This window comes from Rhinatrema bivittatum, chromosome 2 (genome assembly GCF_901001135.1).
Source record: "Rhinatrema bivittatum chromosome 2, aRhiBiv1.1, whole genome shotgun sequence".
NCBI lineage: Eukaryota > Metazoa > Chordata > Amphibia > Gymnophiona > Rhinatrematidae > Rhinatrema > Rhinatrema bivittatum.
Window position 1 is genome coordinate 486,051,579 of NC_042616.1, and position 23,094 is coordinate 486,074,672.

At 44.1% G+C, this 23,094-nt stretch overlaps 2 protein-coding genes across 3 annotated transcripts in view; one reads left to right on the top strand and one right to left on the bottom strand.

The window, feature by feature from the left end:
- The window catches only part of MYLK4 (myosin light chain kinase family member 4), a 278,506-nt gene that overhangs the window by 227,395 nt on the left and 28,017 nt on the right, over positions 1–23,094 (bottom strand). The gene's annotated exons all lie outside the window — the stretch shown is intronic.
- The window catches only part of WRNIP1 (WRN helicase interacting protein 1), a 143,802-nt gene continuing 123,319 nt past the window's right edge, over positions 2,612–23,094 (top strand). For both annotated transcript variants that reach the window (XM_029590536.1, XM_029590537.1), the window contains exon 1: positions 2,612–3,167. In XM_029590536.1, the coding sequence (XP_029446396.1) occupies positions 2,634–3,167 (534 nt within the window). In that variant the 5' untranslated portion in view covers positions 2,612–2,633. The remainder of the gene's footprint in view (positions 3,168–23,094) is intronic.

Genomic DNA, 23,094 nt, shown 5'->3' on the forward strand with positions numbered 1-23,094 from the left:
TTATTTATTTTAATTATTGTTTGGTGTTGTGTCTGCTGTTTTGAAATATTTTATTGGTATTTGGTAAATTTTGGATATTCTATTTGTTAATGGTTTTAAATATTTATTTTTATGAATGATGTTTTATATTAATTAATTAATTAATTTATTTATTTATTTATTTACTTAAAAGCCGTTTTTTAAAATAAATTTTTGTGAAAACGGTTTACAAGAGTAAAATAAACATAAAATAATCAAAATAAAATGAGGTTTCAAATATACATAAAAATAAACAATAACTAGTCAGAGTGCTAGGATTAAGAACTTTTATAAAATAAAAGATTTGATGCCATGGGCTTAATTTTTTCTAGGGAGTCGAGTGAAGTGTAGATAAGTGTAGATTTTCATTATTTAATGTTTTATGAAGAATAGTAATATTTCTGTTTGTCCATTGTTGCTCTGCATATAGAGGCTGGCTTTTTGTAAGTTCCAGTTCAGTTCTTCTCTGCACGTTTCCATTTACAATTTCTGGTCTCTTTATTCTGTATTTGGTCAGGGTCCATCTATGTACTGCATATGTTTATTTATTTACCAGGACTTATAGTCTGCCTTATTACCAGCAAACTGTTCAAGGCAAATCACAATCTTAAAAATGTAAAACAATACAATATAAAATGACAATATACATAAAATATATAAAATCAATGCACAAATGCTTCACTGAATAAATCTGCTGCCTAAAACTCCCAGGAAGCACATTCCAGAGCATTGGGGCTTTTGAAGAAAATGCATGACCACGGGTGCATTGCGGCCTTACTAATGACACTGTTGGAATGGTTAATAACTGCTGACCTGAAGAATGTAATGGGCATATTGGATCACAGATAACCAATAATTTGTTTAAATACCCTGGAGAAGCCCTGTAAATACATTGATGCACCAAAGTTAAAATTTTAAATTTAACTCTTTGCTCGATTGGTAGCCAGTGAAGGTCCTTCAATATGTGTTAGAGGTAAAGTATTTTGCTGGCATGTAGTTTCTGTGTAAGGATCTATAGCAATCTGATTTGTTCTATTTTCCTAATAGAAGGTGTATTGGTGTTCTAGAGCCTGGTGTAATATGTGCAGTGTTACCTTTTCATAGATAAGGTTGTCACTGTTTACTTAAGAGTTGTTTTGGTATGGGAGGTTTACTATATTGTAATGGTAATTCTGTATATTCATTAGAGATGTGCAGTTGTTTGCAATGAAATAGGAAATAAAGACAATATTTCCTATTTCGTTGCATTTCGGGAAGCAAAAAAAATGATAGTAAAACCTACAAAATTTCGTGAGCTTTTCCTAGCATCTTTTTTTTCAGGAAGTGTGCACCTAAAAAATAATAACCACCCCAAAACCCACGCCAACTGCTCCAATTTCATTAAATATAAAGCCCCCTTCCCAACCCTCCCAAGACTCACCCAAAGTCCCTGGTGGTCCAACAGGAGGCCCAGGAATGATCTCCTGCTCCCGGGCCGTCGGCTGCCAGTAATAAAAATGGCGCCAGCGGCCTTTTGCCCTTACCATGCAACAGGTCCACCCCCAATCCGAAAACGAAACGGGCATGAAAAAAAAACTTTGCACAGTTCTGGTATTCATGGATTTCTGAGGGATACACCCAACATATATTCATTCCATATGGATTCCAAGTGTCTTTTTTGCAGAGTTTTCTGGTTGGCATTACAGCAGTGCATGCAAATATAATATGCGTGTTGTGATATTTTTGCCTCAGAAAACTGTACTTTTGAATGCTGTTTTTCATGTAAAATCTGTTATAAATACATAATTTGTGTGTATCTGTAAAGGGTGGGTGTGTGTTTGTGTGTGTGCATTCAAGGCTGTAAGTTTGCCTAAGGTACCTAACAGCCTTCCCTAGTTCTGGGGGGGGGGGAGTGGGTGTCAGTTTTAAAAAAATACAGATTGCTGGAGGGCTCTGGGCTTTTTAAACAGGCCCGGAACTGAAACTGAATGAATTGGGGTGGACAGAACAGCAATTGTTCACATAGGGCAGCAAAAAAGCTAGCACCAGCGCTGCCAAAGGGATAGGCTTAGTAACACCAGAAAATAATTCTTCACACAAGGGTGGTGGTTGCATGGAACAGGTGACAGAGGCAAAACAAAAAACAGTTCAAGAAATCACTAGACAGGCACAGGGGATAATTACTTGCAAAGAAGTGAAGGGAACGTCAGGGATCAATTGGCAGACGGGGCAGACCAGATGGGCCTTATCCGCTTTTATATTCTACGCTTCTGTGTTTTAATAGTGAAGAGTGGCAATAAAAGCTTCATGTGCGACAACCCCATCAGCAAAAATATTAAGCAGAATTGATAAAGGTTCAGAAACATTTCCTATAATTAATCAGTTAGGCTGGATGGTTCATTTTTACTTCAGCTTTCGTGGCACCCGTCATTTCTCCCTCTAAAGAAGGAAATAAAAAAAGCCAACCTACTCCTGGACTTTATGCATAAACGACGGCACTGCTGAGGCGAGAGCATAAGAGGGAGAGCGGGACTACAGTTCCCGGGCTGCCGCACGGCGCCGGGCCGAAGGCGGGAGCTGCTGCTTTCCGGCCGGGGAAGCCGCTCCATGCCCGGACCCGGAAGCCGGCGGTCATCATGGCTGATCCAGCGGCCCCGGAGCTTGTGCGCTGCCCCGTCTGCCTGCGGGAGCTGGAGGCGGCCCGCATCAACGCGCACCTGGACGGCTGCTTGAAGCAGGCCGAGCCCCTGCCCCGGGGCGACTCCCTCGCCGCCGCAGCACCGCCGCCCTCCCCTTCCCCCCGAGCCTTGCAGGGCGGCAAGAGGATGCGGCTGTCGGGGCCAGAGGAGGGGATGGCCGCCCCCTCCGGGGACCCCGTGTCTGCTGCGCCTTTCCCTCTCTTCTCGAAGCCCAGGGCAGGGGCGGAGAGCCCGATGAGAGCCGGCGGCTGGGCCGAGCCCGAAGGCACGAAGGGGCTGGCCGCGGGTGCCCCCTCGTCCCTGCAGAAGAGCCTAGACGGGAAGCCCCTGGCTGACAAAATGCGCCCCTGCGCCCTGGAGGATTACGTGGGGCAGGATAAAGTGCTGGGGGAAAAGACCCTGCTGAGGACTCTGCTGCACTCCCAGGAGATCCCCTCCATAATACTCTGGGGGCCGCCCGGCTGTGGCAAGGTGAGTCCCGGCTCCTAAACGCGGGCTTTCTTTTACTCTGCTCTCCCCCTGCGCTGGGGTCCTGTATTGCTTGAAGGCGACCCCCCTGTCACCGAAGCTGGCTGTGCCACTCTTTGCTGCAGTCTGAGCATGTTGCCTCTGCCAGGCCTGCAAAGATTTGGACACGACCCCCATCTGCCAGTTGGATTGTTTCATCTTTGCATACCCACTAAATCATTCTTCAGGGTAGCTCTGTGGAATGACAGGCTGTTGCAGAATTTTTTTTTTAAAACTATAATTATAAAATATCCAGGCATCTCACACAATCACAGAGTGGGAGGTTATAATCACACAAAATAATTATCATAGCATTCGGTTGGCATCACTTCTATTATACCAAATTGTTAAAGACATTAATGAAGCAGGACTACTTGGAATCCAGTTGTCTTTTAGAAAAAGATCTTCTCTGGGGAACACCTTGGTGGCTTCTCTGTGTGGGAATGTTGAATACTGATGACCATTTTATAGCACACCAGTCAGAAGCCTGACGTTTCATATCTGCACATATGATGCCATAAATGCTGTAAAAGTTTAATGTGACATCCTTGTTTAATTCTCACCAGTGCTTAAAAACGGAATGGATTTTTGGCACACAGGTTCTTAATTTGTTGCGGACAGGTAGCCCTTGAGAAAATGGTTAAGTCAGACCCATAGTTATAATTATTCTGCTGAGCAAAAACTGTGCATGGGGTTTAAGAAAACTGTGAATTTTTATTTTTAACTTTTTAGGACAAAAGTAGCTAAGTAGTGGCCTTCCATCACTTTACTTGGCATTATATCACAATCTAAATAAGCTTTAATAAACATTGGGCATATCTGTCTTTGGTTGTGTTCAGAAGCTTTTTATGCTATAGCTAGGGATCTTCGTTTTCTGTTTAAATCAATTTTCACCTGTAAATTCCCAGATTCTTCCAATTTGACATAGGTGTCGGAAATTGGGGGGAGGATGCCATGGCAACAGAACACGTGAAGCTTTATTGATTTGGCACTATTCCTTCTTCCCTGGTGGCGGCAGCCGCCACCACTTGTCCCCCAATCCCCAAACCCAGTCACTTGCCCTCTGTGCTCCTAAAATTGGAGGATTCTAGCCTTGCAGTGCCTCTGTTCTTTCTCCTCCTCGGCTGCTGGCACCTGAATGACATTAGGTACGGACTGCTGCAAAGCAGAAAGAGAGCCGAGGCCCTGCAAATCTGTGATACATTAGGAGCATGGAGGTGGGCGAGTGACGGCAATGCCACTATACTGGGGGGGGTTGGAGGGTGGGAAGGGAATAGAAGAGGTGCATGAGGGGTTTGTGATGGAAAGGCTGTAAAAGTGAGGGGATTCTTGCACTAGGAGTGAAGAATTGAGAGGATTGTGAATGAGGGTATTAGGGGGAAGGGAGGTGGGAGAAAGGGGGGAGAGCAAGGTTGAGGAGAGGATGGGACAGGTGGGATTATGGGAAGAGAGGAGAGGCCAAAGGAGAATAGGGGATGCTGGCCTGGGGGTAGGAAGAAAGAGGAGAGGGCTGAGAAGAGAGGCCTGATTATTGGTTTTGTTGGGGGGGGGGGCTCCCTTCACCACCTCTCCCTTCACCACCTCTCCCTTCACCACCTCTCCCTTCACCACCTCTCCCTTCTGCCTCCCACCTGCAGAAGGATGAATTGGGCCCACCACTTCCTTTTCCCAAGGGCAGGCATTAACCTTAGAAAGCACTGGGAAAGTGTAGAGAAAAGCAGAAAAAAATTGCTTTTCTGTACACCCTCTGACGTAATATCATAGCGATATTAAGTCGGAAGCACCAAAAACAAAAAAAATCTGTGTGTGGGTTGGAAAATGGACACTCAATTTTGCCGGGGTCTGTTTTCCGAACCCGTGGCTGTCAGCGGGTTCGAAAACTGACGCTGGTAAAATTAAGCGTCGGTTGTCTGATCTGCTGAGAACCGCCGCTTCCGCTAATAAGGAGGCGCTAGGGACGCGCTGTTGTCCCTAGCGCCTCCTTATTAGCGCGACACCTAATTTAAATAGAGAATCGCGTGCCCAGGAGAAGTGCCTGGGCGCGTGTCAGGAGAGTGGGCGCTCATCTCGGAGCGCCCGCTCTCTCACATGTTTTACTGAATCGGCCTGTATTGAGGGGCAGGGCGGAGGCTGGCCTGGTCAGCGGCCATTAGGCCCTGTCCCAGAGAAGAGCGCGCTGGTAACTGGCCAGCGAGCGGAAGATTATAAATTATAATTTTATAATGTTATAAATTGTAATATTATAACTACATTATATAATATTATCATTATATATCTATTTATATTTTATAAATTGTTTTGCTGTTATTGCATTTAACCGTTTTTAATGTAAAGTTTTCTCAGTTGTTTTCTTACTGTTTTATGTAAAACGCAATTGCGGATTTTGTTCTATGTACACCGACGTGATATCTCTGATGAGCGACGGTATATAAAAACCAATAAAATAAATAAATAAATAAAATAAAATAAAATAAATAAATAAGATGCTTCTGCTCGGGAGGAGCAGTAAGTGTTAAAATTTTTAAAAAATGGGGAAAGCTAGGATGGGTTTAGGGGTCGGGGAGGAGAGGGGAAGAGGGAGGAAAGGTAGGATTAGGGTTATGAAAGTTCTCTCCCAGTCCGCTCCTTAAAAGGCCTGATTGCGTCGCCTCGCGTACTTTTGATATTTCTCCCCCCATGCGCGCGCGAGTCGCGGGCCACCCACACGCGCGCGCACGGATGTTAAAATCTGGCACGCACGTGCACGCGGATATCGCATTTTATATAACATGCTTGCGCTAACGCAGGCATGTTATAAAATGATTGCACCCATGTGCGCACATAGATGCAAGCGCGGATCTTTTAAAATCGACCCTTTCATTTATAAATTATTTAGTTTTATATTTGGCTCACACCTTTTCATTGGTAGCTCAAGGCAAGTGACATTCAGGTGCTGTTGGTATTTCCTTATCCCCAGGGGGCTCACCTGGTTTACTAAGGCTTTTCTCCCATTCTGAGTCTCTGGGGGAAATGCTTAGGAAATCAAGGTGAAGTGACTTGCCCACAGTCTGACGGAGCTGTTCTCAGCCTGCTGCTCTAACCACTAGGTGCTGCTGCTTCACTCTTTGTATGCATGTATTGTACATCAAATACACACCACTGCTAGCTGGTTTAAGGAGAAGCGCAATAATCTGAGAGAAGAGTCAGCTAAGTAAAAAGAAAAAAACCAAAAGCTAATTAAATAAGGGAACTCGCAAATGATTTTAAAAGAAATCAAGGAAGCATAAAGTTGGTATATTTGTCTCTGAGCAGAGGCTTGCATGCTGTATTGAGATACGTTGTCTGGGGAAGGAAGACAAAAACATGCACAGAATATTGTTTACAGATCAAGCTTCTCTCCCTCCTTCCGTTGATGCAGACTTTTTTTTTTTTTTTTTTAGGTCAAATCTTATACAAGTCAACATTTTTTTACTTTACAGTTGAGATTTTTTTTGCTTTTCCTCATTTATTTTCCTGATTTCATGCTTGAAGACAGGTATTTGTGATTTCTTTTGCAATTTGTTTTGTGGTTTTTGCTTCAAACTCTTAATAAATACCCAGACTATGTCTCTATGTGTCTGCGTTTGTACGGTGGTGTTCCCGCTGTTGGCTACTGGTGGGAGCTCTTCAGCTGCAGAGCCGGATCGTTGGGACCTCCTTCCCCTCCTGTGCCAGAAACTGATACAGGTTTCCAGCCAGACCTGTGTCAACAGTCATGGAAACATGATCCATTGCCAAAGATAGCATCCCTTCAGTGCAACACTCTGTACGAGAGGTAATCAGCCAGCCGGCTACTGAATTGCACTTACTGCACTGGAGTGATAGGGGAAACCTCCTCGGCATAGACTCTTCATTCCAACAGAAAAAAGAACGCACAGGGGACCTTTCTACCTCTCACCCCCCATAGTCTCATCCTGGTTGCAGTAGCCATCGATACTCTGTGCCCCCTTGCCATTCATGGTAGATCAGTATTAGATCCTACTGTCACTGCGGTAGAAATACGGTTTATGTTCTGACTTGGTCCTTCGTCTTCACCCCAGCCACAGAAGGAAGAATCTCAGTAGTAAGCTTGAAATTCACGAGGCTCACTATTTTCAAGAGTGTTGCCCTGGACAGAAAATATGGCAACCAAAGGGTAGAAGAGAAATTAATTGGCAATAATACATAAATGTGTGCAGTGCTTTTGCTCTGGCGGTCATGCTCCAGTCCTTAGCACCGGCAGCTTGTCTGCCAGCTGCCATATGGATCCGGCACCTCCCCTCCCACCTGCGACCTGTCAGGATCAGCCCACATTACCCCCTCTTTTCCCATTTATTGTACTGTATTTCTATTTTATCATTATGAACTTTATTTTCTTTTATTAATTTATAAATGTTATTTGTTTTATTTTTGAAAGATTATGCATATGTTTGTATTACGGTATTTTACCTATGAATTTACTATTGTACATCACTTTTATTTTTATAACAAGTAAGGGGAGAGACCTGGCAAGAGGGTCACAGCTGTTGCTCCCTGTTAGATGCTCTTGGGGCGGATGGAAGGAGCACTGCAGACTCCACCACTGACGTCATCAGTATGACCAGTGCTTATAAAGACCTTTGACCTATGGAGTGAGTGAGAGACCTGGCGAGAGGATTACAGCTGTTGGTCTCCATTAGATGGTCTTCGGGTGGGTGGAAGGAGTGCCGCAAACCCCCCGCTGACATTATCAGTGTGTCTGGTGCCATAAAGGCCTTTGTCCCCTAGCATGCAGTCATAAGGTGCGAGCCAATGAGGCGCGCCCCCTTGGGGAGCCAGATGGATTACTGAGGTTTTTCTCAGCGAATTGTAAGTTTCCCTTTTTCCGCAGATTTGGCAAGAAGAGGAAGGGGCAAAATATGTCATCTCCTGCAGTGATTCTGGTTACTATTTCAGGTCTCCTAGACTCTTAGGTATCGACATCTACAAGCCAACCAAGCAAGGATGCTCTAGGGGGGATGCTGGTTTGTGTCATCAGGATCACCTCTGAGCAGTGTATGTCTTTTGAGATATTTGAAAATTGTTTGAGATATACAAACTTGTTTTGTCAGTTTTCCTTGAATTAAATGTGCATCGCCTTAGGAAATGGTAAAAAAACAAATATTTGATTGAAATATTGATTGCCTAAAAATATACCTCCTATATATAGTCAATGGGGAATTCTATGCTACTGCGGAGCGTAGAATTTGCGCAGAATCCCCCCCCCCCCACTCAGAATTGCCAAATTCTGCGCAGAAAATGGTAGAGGAGACCCTGGCATTCCACGAACGGCGCATGCAAAGATGAAGGCCCCCGTGTGCCGTGAACGGAGTGTGCTCTGCTCGCAGCGAAGATGAAGGCCCCGGTGAGAGTGAATGTGTGTGAGAGGGGAGGGGTGTGGGGGAGGGGATGTTGAGAGAGCAGGGAGAGGGATGTGGGGGAGGGTAAGAGAGGGGTGGGGGAAGGGGAGAGGGTGTGAGCAGGGAGAGAGGGGGGTGAGAGCGAGGGGGGATTTGAGTGTGGGTGCCAGAGAGAGGGAGCCTATATGAGGAGATTGTGAAGGAGTGTGTATGTGTGTGAGAGATTGGGAGCTGGTGTGTATGAAAAAGGGATTGTGTGTATGTAAGGGTGCCAGCCTCTGTGAAGGGATTGTGTATATGTGAGACAGTCTGTGTGAAGGGGTGCATGAGAGACATAGGTAGCCTGTGTGAGGATGTATGTGTGAGAGAGAAAGGGAGCTTGTGTGGGTGTGTATGCAAGAGAGAGGACCCTTTATGAGGTTATTTGTGTGTGTGAGAGAGTGAGAGAGCCTGTATGAGGGTGTGTGTATTAGAGAGAGGGATCATGAGTGTGAGAGAGGGAGGGACAGAGGGAGCCTCTGTGAGGGGCAGTACTGAGAACGGGGGTCAAACTCTGGGACTGGTGATAGAGTGGAAGGGGTTGAGCCTAGAAGTGGAGAGGAGAGATACTGGCAGGTGGAGGAGTTGGGCCTGAGAGGGCAAAGCGGCCAGGGGAGTAGGGGAGAGTGAGTGGAAGGGACACTTACAGTGAATTTCTAGGGAAATTCTGCATCTCTAAGTAACTTTTCTGTATTAATTTAAAATGTAATTACTTAACGACTCTCATGTAATTTGTGTTATTTTGACCAATATAAAGTTTGCAGAATTTTAAGTTGTTTTTATGCAGAATTCCCCCAGGAGTATATATACAAAGTATATTATATTTCTGCTCAGAGACGATTGCCTAATGCTCAAGAAAATGGCTCTGACTTTTTTGGTTTTTACCAATATATTGGATGTATCTGCTTTGTTGGAAAACTCTCAAGAGGATATTGTGGCTAGAGAGAAACCCTGATAGTTAATTTTGCTTTGGAAATGGATAGGGATTTAGTATTGAAACTTTACTTTAGGAATAGGTCACCTTCCTTTTTAGGAGATAAAAGGGTGGATTTTCAAAGGGGTACGGGCGTAAGATTCGTGCATACACCCCCGAAAACCTGCCCCAAGTTCCCCCTGCGCATGCTGAACCTATGTCGAATAGGCTCGGCGGTGCGCGTAAGTCCCAGGGCTTTCCTGTGGGGGCGTGTCAGGGGCTTGTCGCGGCGACGAGTCATCTGGGGGTGGGGCCGCGGGTGTGGTTCCGGCCCGGGGGCGTTTCGGTGGTGTGGCCGAGGCCTCCGAAACTGCTCCCGGGTTGGGCAATTTACGCCTGCCTTGGGCAGGCGTAACTTGTCTAACAAAGATTATTTATTTATTTGTTTGTTTATTTGCTTTTATATACCGACATTCGATCGAGATATCACATCGGTTTACATATAACTGAGTGAATAGGGCAAGGTCTGCCTTATTTTACATTGCAACATGGTAACTTGTCAAGGAACTGTCGAAGGGTATATATTTTTTAACATTTAAAGGATTTTAACATTTATAAGATATTAAAGTGATAGTATTTAATATAACATTTATAATAAAAAATAAAAATTAATACAGAAATACAATGTAGTTAATTTACATTGCAACGAGGTAGTTTGTGTTGGGACTGGGGGAAACATTTCTAAAATGAAAAGGAGATATTGGGAAAGTGGGGAGGGGGAGGACTGGGGAGGAGGCATTGGGAGGCTTGGGGAGGAGGCTTCTGAGGGGGGTGGGGTGAGGTGGGCAGGGAAGGGGAGGGATGGTTAAGGGGGGTAGGTGAGGGGGCAAAGGGGTGGGAATGGGGGTATGGCGGGGGTGAGCGAGGAGCCTGGAGGGGGCAGGAGGGTTTCATTGGTGGAGATGTGATGGATTCAGGAAAGTGGTTAAGAATCTGGCGGGAATGCTTTTCTGAATAACCATGTTTTAAGTTGTTTTTTGAACACTTGAGAGGAGGGTTCGTTTCTGAGATGGGGTGGGAGGGAGTTCCACAGAGTTGGGCCCGCTACTGATATGGCTCGTTTGCGGGTGGAGTTGAGGTGTGCAGTTTTGGAGTTGGGGATGGAGAGGAAGCCAGTGTCTGTGGACCTGAGGTTTCTCTGTGTGGAGTATGGGTGCATCGTGGTGTTTAGTCAGTTCATTTCGTCGTTGTTTATTTTTTTGTGGGTGAGGGTTTTGTATTGTATCCTCAAAGTGATGGGCAGCCAGTGAAGCTCTTTTAGTGTGGGTGTGATGTGGGTGCATTTTTTTAAGTTTGTGATGGTCCTGGCGGCGGCGTTTTGCAGAAGCTGGAGGGGTTTGGTGTGGGTCTCAGGGAGGTCAAGAAGAAGTGAGTTGCAGTAGTCAGGTTTTGAAAGGATTATTGATTGTAGGACTGTTTGAAAATCGTGAGCCTGGAGAAGGGGTTTGAGTTTTTTTAGTATTTGCAGCTTGTAGAATCCATCTTTTATTGTGTTGGAGATGTGGCGTTTGAGGTTGAGTTGGCTGTCAAGAGTCACACCTAGGGTTCTTGTGGATGGTGTGAGTTTGACCCCTGGGTTGTTTGAGGTGATGTTGTTGAGGGGTGATGCTGGACGATCGGGGATATGAAGGATTTCGGTTTTGGATTGGTTGAGGCAGAGAGATAGTTGTGATAGCAAATGAGTTAGATTTGAGCTGAGTTTATTCCATCTGTCCAGGGTGTATTCGAAGGATTTGTTTATGGGGAGCAATATTTGTATGTCGTCTGCATATACAATATAGGTGAGGTTTGATTCTGGGAGGTATATGTTGAACAGGGTTGAGGATAGCGAAGATCATTGTGGGACACCGTGTGTGAGTGGTACTTGGGTGGATTCTGATGTGTTTGTCTTTACGTTGTAGGATCTGTTTGAAAGGTAAGATTCAAACCATTTGATTGTAGCGTCTCGTAGACCAATTTCTTTAAGTCTGGTGAGGAGTGTTCTGTGGTTGTTGGTGTCGAAGGCGGCTGATATGTCGAGGAGTATCAGGAGGAATGATTGGCCTTTGTCATGTCCTCTGAGGATGGTATCGGTGAGTGTGAGAAGGAGGGTTTCGGTGCTGAAGAATTTTCTGAAGCCATGTTGTGTTGGGTGTAGAATGTTGTGTGAGTCAAGGTGATCTGTAAGTTGATTGACTATTTTTTTGATGATTTTTGCTATGAATGGGAGGTTGGAGACTGGTCTGTAGTTTGCTGGATCGGCTTTGTCGAGTTGTGGTTTTTTGATGATTGGTTTGACCACGGCGTTTTTGAGTTTGTCAGGGAAGATTCCTTGTTCGAGTGATTAGGTTGATGATGTTGGTTATTGTTGGTTAACAGATTAGTTAACAGGTGTTGGGTTAGGGCTGGGGGGTGGGTTAGGGAGGGGAAGGTGCGGGGGGTGGAAGGAAAGTTCCCTCCGAGGACGCTCCGATTTCGGAGTGACCTCGGAGGGAACGGAGGCAGGCTGCGCGGCTCGGCGCGTGCAGGCTGCCGATTTTGCACAGCCTTGCGCGCGCCAACCCCGGATTTTAAAGGCTATAAGTGGCTACGCGCGTATCTATTAAAATCCGGCATACTTTTGTTTGTGCCTGGTGCGCGAGCGTAGTTTTTTAAAAATCTACCCCAGATCCAATTCGACACCTCCTCATGAACCCTCATCACAAAAACGTTGCAACGAAATAGCTCATTTCTTTAAGAATAAAGTGTCCTCCATCACTGCGAAATTCTCGCCTAACACCAACAATATAACACTTCCCATCTTCAACATATCCGCCTCTCTGTCATCCTTCGAACTCTCCTCTTCCCTCGAAATCGAAAATATCTTAAAGATGAGACCATCCTCCCATCCCCTTGAAACCATTCCCACTAAACTCTTACTCTCTATTCCCAAAACCATAGTCACACCACTTTCCAAAATCGTGAACTGCTCTTTAGAACAAGGCACAGTCCCAAACTCTCTGAAACAGGCTGTTGTCAAGCCTATCCTGAAAAAACCCTCCCTTGACCCCTCCAACCTATCTAATCTCAGACTCATCTCTAATCTCCCTTTCCTTTCCAAAGTCCTGGAGAAACTGGTAAACTCTCGCCTATCTGACTATCTAAAACAAAACAATATCCTCCCACCCACACAATATGGTTTTCGGAAACACCTCAACACGGAAACCCTACTCCTCTCCCTAACAGACTCACTAATTAAAGGAATGGACGCTGGAAACTCCTATCTCATCGCTATGCTGGATATCTCCGCCGCCTTCGACACCGTCAACCACAACATCCTCTTCAACATTCTCTCCAGTATAGGGATCTCTGGAACTGCTCTATCCTGGATAAAATCATACCTCCAAAACCGATGTTAAACAGTCACCACTGATAATAAAGAATCCAACCCTGTAAACCTTGATTGTGGTGTCCCCCAAGGCTCGTCCCTCTCTTCTACCCTATTTAACATTTACATGCTTCCTCTCACCACCCTTCTTTCTAAGCTTGGTTTCACGCACTTCATCTACGCAGATGATGTGCAAATCCTCATCCCTTTCACAAATTCCCCTCTCACCGCTCTCCAAACCTGGGAAACTTGCCTTGCCTCCATTAATCAGCTCCTCACTAATATGCACTTGGCCCTCAACCCCCAAAAAACTGAACTCCTTTTCATCTCCTGTAAACACTCATCAATCCCTATTCCTCCTGCCATCTCCGCATCCACTTTCCCTACCCACACACGAAACCTAGGTGTCATACTAGACAACCAACTCACCTTCAAACCCTACATCAAATCTATCCTCAGCAACTGCTATTTCAAATTGCAACCCTTAAAAACTCAAACCTCTTCTATACTTTTCTGACTTCCGTACAGTACTCCAGTCCATTATTTTTTCCAATTAGATTACTGCAACGCCCTTCTCCTTGGCCTCCCTGCTACCCCACATCAAACCATTGCAACTCCTCCAAAACGCCACTGCACGCATCCTCACAAACTCCAATAAAAAGGACCACATTACTCCCACCCTGATTGAACTTAACTGGCTACCGATGCAATCATGCATCCTCTACAAAACTCTGACCCTCATTCACAAAAGCATTGCCAATGAGCATTACCACTGGATAAATCCCCCCCCCTCCTTCCTCGAACCTCCACAAGACCAACACGCTGCTCCCTCCAAGGAACCCTCTGCACCCCCTCTATAAAATCCACTAGACTCATCTCTACAACAAACAGAGCCTTCACACTTGCTGGCCCCACACTTTGGAACTCTATGCCCCCTGACCTACGCACTGAAACTTCCACACCCAAATTAAAAAAAAAACTTAAAACGTGGCTCTTCCTTCGAGCCTACCCCTCTTTATCCACCCACGCTAACCCTACTCCTTCTGTGACCTACTAATAAAAAACACCCCAGAAACTTTACAACCTTACAATTTTCTTAGACAAACTACTCCTAATGACTACTCCTTCAATCCTTAGCAGTACCCCTTTAGGCCCTACATTCTCTCCTGCGTTCCCCCGATAAAACTGGGCATTTTTTAGCTAATGCACCTTTCTGCACCTTTTGTACATAGCCTCCCCCTTTTTTGCACATAGTTGTACCCTCCTCTCCTAACTTATGTTTACTCCCAGCTGAATGTACTAACCTAAGTTCTCTGTTTCCTGTTATACTCCTTTTTGTTTTCTGTTCTTTGTAAAGGCTATGCCTAATTTATATTTATTGTTCTAAGTTATCTGTAAACCGATACGATGTGCAAACGGCTGTCGGTATATAAAATCTTTAAATAAATAAATAAATAAATAAAAAAAAGTGAATGTTTTCCCAGATCTTTCTAAACATACCCAGATGCAGAGGAAATGTTTTTTGTAATTAAACTCCCAAGTTTTGTAGTTAGGGGCATTTTTTTCCCTTAAGTTCCCCTGCTTATGCATAGTGGTATGTCAAGGCAATTATTTTAGTTTTTATGATGCAATGCAGTTAAACATGTTTCTTGATGGTAAGTCTAGTGGAGCGGAATTAAGATGTTTGTATTCTGTCTGTGATGGAATATAACTGATGTTAACTTGTTTTTGTTCACTTGCCAATCTGGTGCCATCTGTCTCTCCATTTATTGACTTGAGTTTGTTTTATGATATGATTTCAATATAGATTGTATTTCCTTTTCTTTTTATTAACAGACTTTGCATGTACTGCAAATATTCTTGTTGTACTTATGTCAAATTCTGTAAATAAACAGTTAGAGGTGATTCTTCAAATAAAGTTAACTAAATAGCATGTGGGCTGACGTTGGCGAAGACACTGTTCCCTGAGGGCCAGAACAAGAAAGAAATAGTGGCACCTCAGAATTGACCCATGACCCTCCCTGACTTCCTCCCGCTTCACACCCTGGCCCAACAGTTCTGCTCCCCCTCTTGGCTGTCCCCTGCCACCAGGCCAGTGCCTCTTCTCTCCTGCCGTCGGTTTGTTTCAGACGTCATGTGTTGGAACTATGCTGGGCTCTGTCATCACGCGGTTTAGACAGTTGATGTTTTAAACCGTGTGGACAGCGGGTGGGAAGGAGAGGGAGAGAAGAGGCAGCAACTGTTCCCAGGCGCCTCCGGCCATTCCTCAGCATGCGGGATGTGATCGAGTGAGTGAACCAGAGGGTCACGCAGCAGCTGGGAGTGGGTGGAGAGTTTTGCAAAATGAAGGAAAATACATTTTTTTTTCTTTTGCTTTTTACTTAAGCAAATCTTGATTGATTTCAAGCTACAGAGAGATCACTAATTACTTATTCTGAACCTATATATATTTATTCATAATTTTCATAAAGAAAATGTACAGTTGCATACATTTTACATGATTGTGACAAACAAGACTCTTTAAACACCAAAATGAAGGACTGTGGCTTCAAATGCAGTGCAGTAGACCACCCTAGTTTGGGAGTTTGGTTTTCAGGTGCTTTTTTTTTTTTTTTTGTGCCCAATGTGCCTATAAAACCTGTGGCAACCTCAAGCACAAACAACTGCTCCAGACCTGCAGGGTGGACACCATTCCTCTGCTCACAGCACTTTCTGGTTTCACTTTAAATGGCCTTTGGCCTGTGAGAACCTCCTAAGTGAGGAGCAGCTTAGGTCCTGCATCGCAGGTCAGAGTTAGGCTGCTCTCCTCTCCTGCATCCCGAGGAACAAGCTTACTGTTAGTACAAAACATATTGTTAATTTCTTAGGAGAAGGTCAGAGCTCAAAACTTGTAGACTTTAATAGCTGCAGCCCCAGTATTTCAACTGCTCGCTGACAACCAACCCACAGGCAGGAACATTTTTTTCCTTTTCTTCTAAAGCAGCTTGACAGTGTCCCTTTACCACCCTGTCTTCAGTTTCCTACGTTAATTAAGCTGCATGCCATGCGTCCTTTCCTGCTTAGCATTAGCAGGGGGTCTTCCTGCTATGTATTGCATATCCATTACTGGGCAGAAATATGAACCTAGCTTTTTGGTACTCTGCCATGATTATGCATGCTATTATCGTTATTTGTATTATATTGGTTTAGGCCCTTCTTCTGAATTCCTCCGTTCCTCATTCTTACACTGGTCTAGCACTTATCTCCCAGCCCCGTAGAATTCTGTCTGAAAGAGGGATGCAGACATCGACATCCTCAATAACTTGCTTCTGTGCAATAATTTGTGTAGGATCATCCATATAGGCAAGGACCCAATTTTTTTATTTTCCGTTTGCACTGCTGCCCCCCAAGTCTCCCTCACCCAAAGAGTAGCGCCTCTCTCTCTCTCTCTCCTCCTATTCCCCCTGGCTGCCTCCTCTCCTACGAACACAATCTACGGGCCTGCTTGCTTAGCATACATTCAGATTCCCTGAATGGCAGGAGGAGAGAGCAAGCTCTTCTCTGCCCCTCGGAGGGAGTGAGCGATGCAAGCAGGCAGGCCTGAGGATCAGATGGGGGAGGAGGTTATAGAGAAAGAGAGGTGCAGGGTGAGCGAGGTTCAGGGATTGAGGGAAGAAGAGAGAGGCCAATGTCCAAGCTGGCTTTTTTTTTTTTTTTGCTGGGGAGCCGTGGAGAATTGGCTGTTTATTCATGACTTTTCAGGCCCTGATAAAGGCCTTGAAGTCCTTTTCCTATTTGCTTTCTGCTTCTCAGCAACCTCCAGCAAGGCATTCTGCCAACAGTGAGAATCCCGAAGCCACTTCAGAAAATGCTGTCACCTTCTCACAGGTTTTAAACATCTCTGCTACATCTTATAATGTGAATGAATGTTAGTTTTTCTTGCTAATATACAATACCTTATCTGAAGCCATTTATATTTTGAGAACTTGCTTAGTTAAAGTTCATCTTTATCTCTTGGAAAGCCATAAGCTCTTTTCCTTTCAACACCTAAGCCATATGCTCTGTCTTTGCCATCCAGTCCAATTAATGCAAGGATGGTTAATTGAAAACATTGGATTGTACCTAATATAGAGCATTTTGGTCATGCCTTTCTGAATCATTTTCATTGAATGGTTCTGTTTCCAAAGTGCTATGCTGGTTGATATTAATACTTAATTTTTCCTTTAGAGTTTTCATAGCAACCATCAACTGATTACAAACTGGCTAAAAGACAGGAAACAGAGAGTAGGATTAAATGGACAATTTTCTCAGTGGAAGGGAGTGGGCAGTGGAGTGCCTCAGGGATCTGTATTGGGACCCTTACTTTTCAATATATTTATAAATGATCTGGAAAGAAATACGATGAGTGAGGTAATAAAATTTGCAGATGATACAAAATTGTTCAGAGTAGTTAAATCACAAGCAGATTGTGATAAATTGCAGGAAGACCTTGTGAGACTGGAAAATTGGGCATCGAAATGGCAGATGAAATTTAATGTGGATAAGTGCAAGGTGATGCATATAGGGAAAAATAACCCATATTATTTTTAGGTTCCCTATTAGGTTCCATATTAGGTGCTACCAGCCAAGAAAGAGATCTAGGCGTCATAGTGGATAACACATTAAAATCGTCGGTTCAGTGTGCTGTGGCAGTCAAAAAAGCAAACAGAATATTGGGAATTATTAGGAAGGGAATGGTGAATAAAACGGAAAATGTCATAATGCCTCTGTATCGCTCCATAGTGAGACTCCACCTTGAATACTGTGTACAATTCTGGTCACCGCATCTGAAAAAAGATATAATTGTGATGGAGAAGGTACAGAGAAGGGCGACCAAAATGATAAGGGGAATGGAACAGCTCCCCTATGAGAGAGACTAAAGATGTTAGGACTTTTCAGCTTGGAGAAGAGACGGCTGAGGGGGGGATATGATAGAGGTATTTAAAATCATGAGAGGTCTAGAACGGGTAGCTGTGAATCGGTTATTTAGTCTTTCAGATAATAGAAAGACTAGGGGGCACTCCATGAAGTTAGCATGTGGTACATTTAAAAGTAATCGGAGAAAGTTCTTCTTCACTCGACGCACAATTAACTCTGGAATTTGTTGCCAGAGGATGTGGTTAGTGCAGTTAGTATAGCTGTGTTTAAAAAAGGATTGGATAAGTTCTTGGAGGAGAAGTCCATTACCTGCTATTAATTAAGTTGACTTAGAAAATAGCCATTGCTATTACTAGCAATGGTAACATGAAATACTTAATTTTTGGGTACTTGCCAGGTTCTTATGGCCTGGATTGGCCACTGTTGGAAACAGGATGCTGGGCTTGATGGACCTTTTGGTCTGACCCAATATGGCATATTCTTATGTTCATATGTAAATGAATTCTTTGCTTCCATGTTTACTATTAAGGATATTGGGGAGATATTGGTTCCGGAGACTGTTTTCAAGGTGATGATTCAAATGAACTGAATCAAATCACTGTGAACCTGACAGATTGACAAATTGAAGAGTAGGAAATCACTTGTACTGGGTGGTATACAATCCAGGGTTCTGAAAACTCAAAAATGACATTTCAGATCTATTAGTAAAAATGTGTAACCTATCATTAAAATCGTCCATTGTACCAGAAGACTGGAGGGTGGCCAATGTAATCCCTATATTTAAAAAGGGCTTCAGGGGTGATCTGGGAAACTATAGACTAGTGAGTGTGGCTTCAGAGCTGGGAACAGAAGTGGAACCAAAATCACAGAACATATAGAAAGTTATGGTTTAATAGAACACAGCCAGCATGGATTTACCCAAGGGAAGTCTTGCCTCACAAATCTGCTACAGTTTTCTTTGAAGGGGTGAATAAACATTGGATAGAGATGAACCAGTAGATGTAGTGTATTTGGATTTTCAGAAGGCATTTGACAAAGTCCTTCATGAGAGGCTTCTAAGAAAACTAAAAAATCATGGAATAGGAGGCGATGTCCTTTTGTGGATTGCAAACTGGTTAAAAGACAAGAAATAGAGAGTAGGTTAAATGTCAGTTTTTTCTCAGTGGAAAAAGTAAACAGTGGTGTGCCTCAGGGATCTTTACTTGGACTGGTGCTTTTCAATATATATATATATATAAATGATCTGGAAGGGATACAGTGGGTGAGATGATCATATTTGCAGATGACACACAATTATTCAATTAGTTAAATCATAAGTGGATTGTAATAAATTGCAAGAGGACCTTGCAAGACTGGAAGATGGGCATACAAATGGCAGATGACATTTAATGTGGACAAGTACAAGGTGATGTATAAAGGGGAAAAATAACCTATGCTATAGTTACACGATGCTAGGTTCCATATTAGGAGTTACCACCCAGGGAAAAAATCTAGGCATCATAGTGGATAATACATTGAAATGGTTGGCTCAGTGTGCTGCGGCAGTTAAAAAAGCAAATATAATTTTAGGAATTATTAGGAAGAGAATGGTGAATAAAATGGAGAATGGCAATGCCTCTCTATTGCTCCATAGTGAGATCACACCTTGAGTACTATATGCCATTCAGGTCACTGCATCTCAAAAAAGATATAGTTACACTGGAGAAGTTACAGAGAGCGGCAACCAAAATGATAAAAGGGTTGGAACGGCTCTCCTATGAGGAAAGGCTAAAGAGTTTAGGGCTGTTCAACTTGGAAGAGAGACACCTAAGGAGAAGGATATGATAGAGGTCTGTAAAATTGTGAGAGGACTAGAACCGGTAAATGTGAATCTGTTATTTACTCTTTCAGATAACAGAAGGACTAGGGGGCACGCCATGAAGTTAGCAAGTAGCACATTAAAAACAAATCAGAAAAAACTATTTTTCATGCACTACACAATTAAACTCTGTAATTCATTGCTGGGTGATGTGGTTAGGGCAGTTAGTGTAGCTGGGTTTAAAAAAGTTTGGATAAGTTCCTTGAGGAGAAGTCCATTAACTGCTATTAATCAAGTTGACTTAGGGAATAGCCACTGCTATTACTGGCATTAGTAGCTTGAGATTAATTTAATGTTTAGGTATTTGCCAGATACTTGTAACCTGGATTGGCCACTGTTGGAAACAGGATGCTGGGCTTGATGGACCCTTTTTCTGACCCCGTATGGCAACTTCTTAGGTCCTTATCTGCAAGATTTCCATACAGATCTGGTTTACTAAAATGCATTCACAAGATGCCAATGACATTTCACAAGAACTCTATGGAAGACATTGACATTAAGTCCAATTGTAATCAAGGACCTAAGTCTTGCAAATCAAAAATTAGCACATATTCTTAGCCAGGAGTTCATTAGATAAAACTTAGTCACACCTTGATATTCTCTCTCCTGTACGTATGATTGAAAGTAGTACTTCAGGATCTTGAAATATTTTGGTCTTAATTCACACTGACTTTTTCTTGCTTTATAAAACAGTCCAAATCTTGCATTTGTATTTCTTAACTGCTCATGCATTGCCAGAAGCTGTCTTTTTCTGTGCTTGACTTTATTTAGATCTGCAGCAATTAAAATGTTCTCTCCTTTCCACTGTCCAGGTGCCCCCATACCTCAGTGTTTTTCAGGATTTCCAGTAGCTGAAGGTATTTTAAGATATAAATTGCCATTTGTCTTGTGTATTCTTCATTTCTGATATGATGGAATGGCTGTCTTTCAGTCTAAAAATCCTTCGACAACTGAATTTCAAGGCGTTGTGGCAAAAATGTGAAATTTAAAGGGACTAGATCCTTGTTTTCCACCTTCTCAGGAATACCCCAGATTCTCAACTTGTTTCTCAGACTTCTGTTTGCATTTTCAAAGTCCCTTTTTCAGTTGAGCAATGATTTTGACTGGCTTGTAACAGTGTTTCAATATCTTCCATCAAGGAAATCCTTTCTATCAGTTCATGCACTTTTCTTTTGAAATTAGAGACTTGCACTACCTTTCTGTTTCTCTAGGTGCACCATGATGCTCCGTCATTAGACCCTTAGAGATCGCAGCTCCTTCTTGAGCCTGGTAAGGGGAGGTTTCAGTTTCATCGACAGGAGCCATGTTTTGTTCTGTTTAGACCCTGTGTCACCGCAAAATCCACTTCTCTTGTGCCTGCCTTACCATTGGCCATGACAGTTACTTTCTAAATATTTGGAAGAGACAGAAGTTTGCATTTCTTGATTTTAATTTTTTTTTCTAGTTCAATTTATTTTTGTTGTTCTGCCTTTTCGACAATCAATCTAGGTGGTTGACTTGTTCCACAGAGACTAGATCTTTTACAAGTCTATCCAGCTTGATGCTTTCTAGCACTCCTCCTAGCCTCCCCCCCATTATACATTGCTTTTGTTCTGGAGTTATGGGGACTTCTGTATGTGCTTACCTGGATGTTGACCTTATAAAATATGGGTCCCGTCAGTTGATGAAATACCGATTTGTTCTCCATGATGTGAGTATATTACACCGAGTTATTAATGTTTCAGTGACTCAGACCTCATTTTGCAGTGTGAGCATTCAGTATACAGTATCTTATGAAATATTATGCCGGGATTAACAATTTTGTGTGTCTGCCACGGGACACTCAGTATTGGTAAAGAGATAGCTTGAAGGCCTTGCGTTTTAGCCTGAGCTTTGCTGGAGCATGTGTGGAAAATTTTGAAAACTGAGAACGTAAATTTCTAATTGAAGTGAGCATGAACAATTAGTTTGCACATAAATATATATTAAGCAATTTCAAAATTGTGCAAGCAGTAGGACTTGTGCAGTGATTGCCCATTTTTTGTTTCTTTTTGGCTCTGCTCTTACTGGAAGCTTACACCCGCCTTTGGTGCTGATTTCAACGATACTGGTTAAGGTGGTGAGGAAATGTCACATGGAAACCAGGGGTAGGTGGGGGGGGGGGCAATTCTTAGACATGGTGGGAAGACTTACATTTATGTTGGGGGGGGAAATACCTTGGTGCTAATTCAGCCTGTGTTAGTAACCAAAGCGTTGTTTTAGTACAAAAATAGGGAGCTGTGGTTGCTGGCCCCTGGCCAAGGACTTTCTCTGCCCTGGCTGGGCCCTAGGTGAAAGGGTGGAAGAGGGTTAAGATATTAATTAGGGAAAACCTCTCTATGGTTGCGAGTGAAGACTCACAGTGCCATAGCCTGAGTTGAAGCTGGTCACAATTTTGATTTGGAACCTCCAAAGGAATAGGAGAAAACTGCCGGGCTAGTTGACTAAATAGTCAGCCTGGTATGTCCAGGGCCAGCGCGTCCATTAGGCGAACTTCGGCGGTCGCCTAGGGTGCTGAGCCACAGGGGGTGCCAAAGAGCAGCCACGTGGTGCCGCAAAGAGAAATAGAGACTGTGTGCTTCTCAGGGCAGCGTGCTGCTCGCGGCCCTGAGAAGCACACAGTCGGCACAGAAACAGGTAGGGGGGACGGACGGCAGCGCAAAGGTCGCCTAGGGCACCCAATACCCTTGCACCGGCCCTGGGTATGTCTGTAATTGCTTTCACTAGATTGTCAGTAGTTTTGCTTGTGTATTCTTAAATATCACCTGCTTGCAGTCTTGCTCGCACTTTTTTTTTTTTTTTTTTGGAAGGTAGGATTGTGAGTCTTAAGGGTAGATTTTTTAAAAAAGCGCGATCGCGTACTTTTGTTGGCGCAGCAGGCGCAAACAAAAGTACGCAGGATTTTATAAGATACGCGCATAGCCGCGCGTATCTTATAAAATCCTGGATCGGCACGCGCAAGGCTGCCGATTTTGGGCAGCCTGCGCGCGCCGAGCCGCGCAGCCTGCCTCCGTTCCCTCCGAGGCCGCTCTGAAATCGGAGCGGCCTCAGAGGGAACTTTCTTTCGCCCTCCCCTCACCTTCCCCTCCCTTCCCCTTACCTTTGTCCCTAGATTTACGCCTGCGAGAAGCAGACGTAAATCTACACGCGCCAGCGGACTGCTGGCGCGCCGTCATCCGACCCGGGGGCTGGTCCGGAGGCCTGGACCACGCCCCCGGTCCTGCCCCCGAAACGCCACGTCCACCCCCGAAACGCCGGGTCATCCGGCCCCGCCCCCGACACGCCCCCTTCAAAAAAACCCCGGGACCTTCGCGCGTCCTGGGCTCTGCGCGCGCCGGCAGCCTATGCAAAATAGGCTGCCGGCGCGCGAGGGCCCTGCTCGCGTA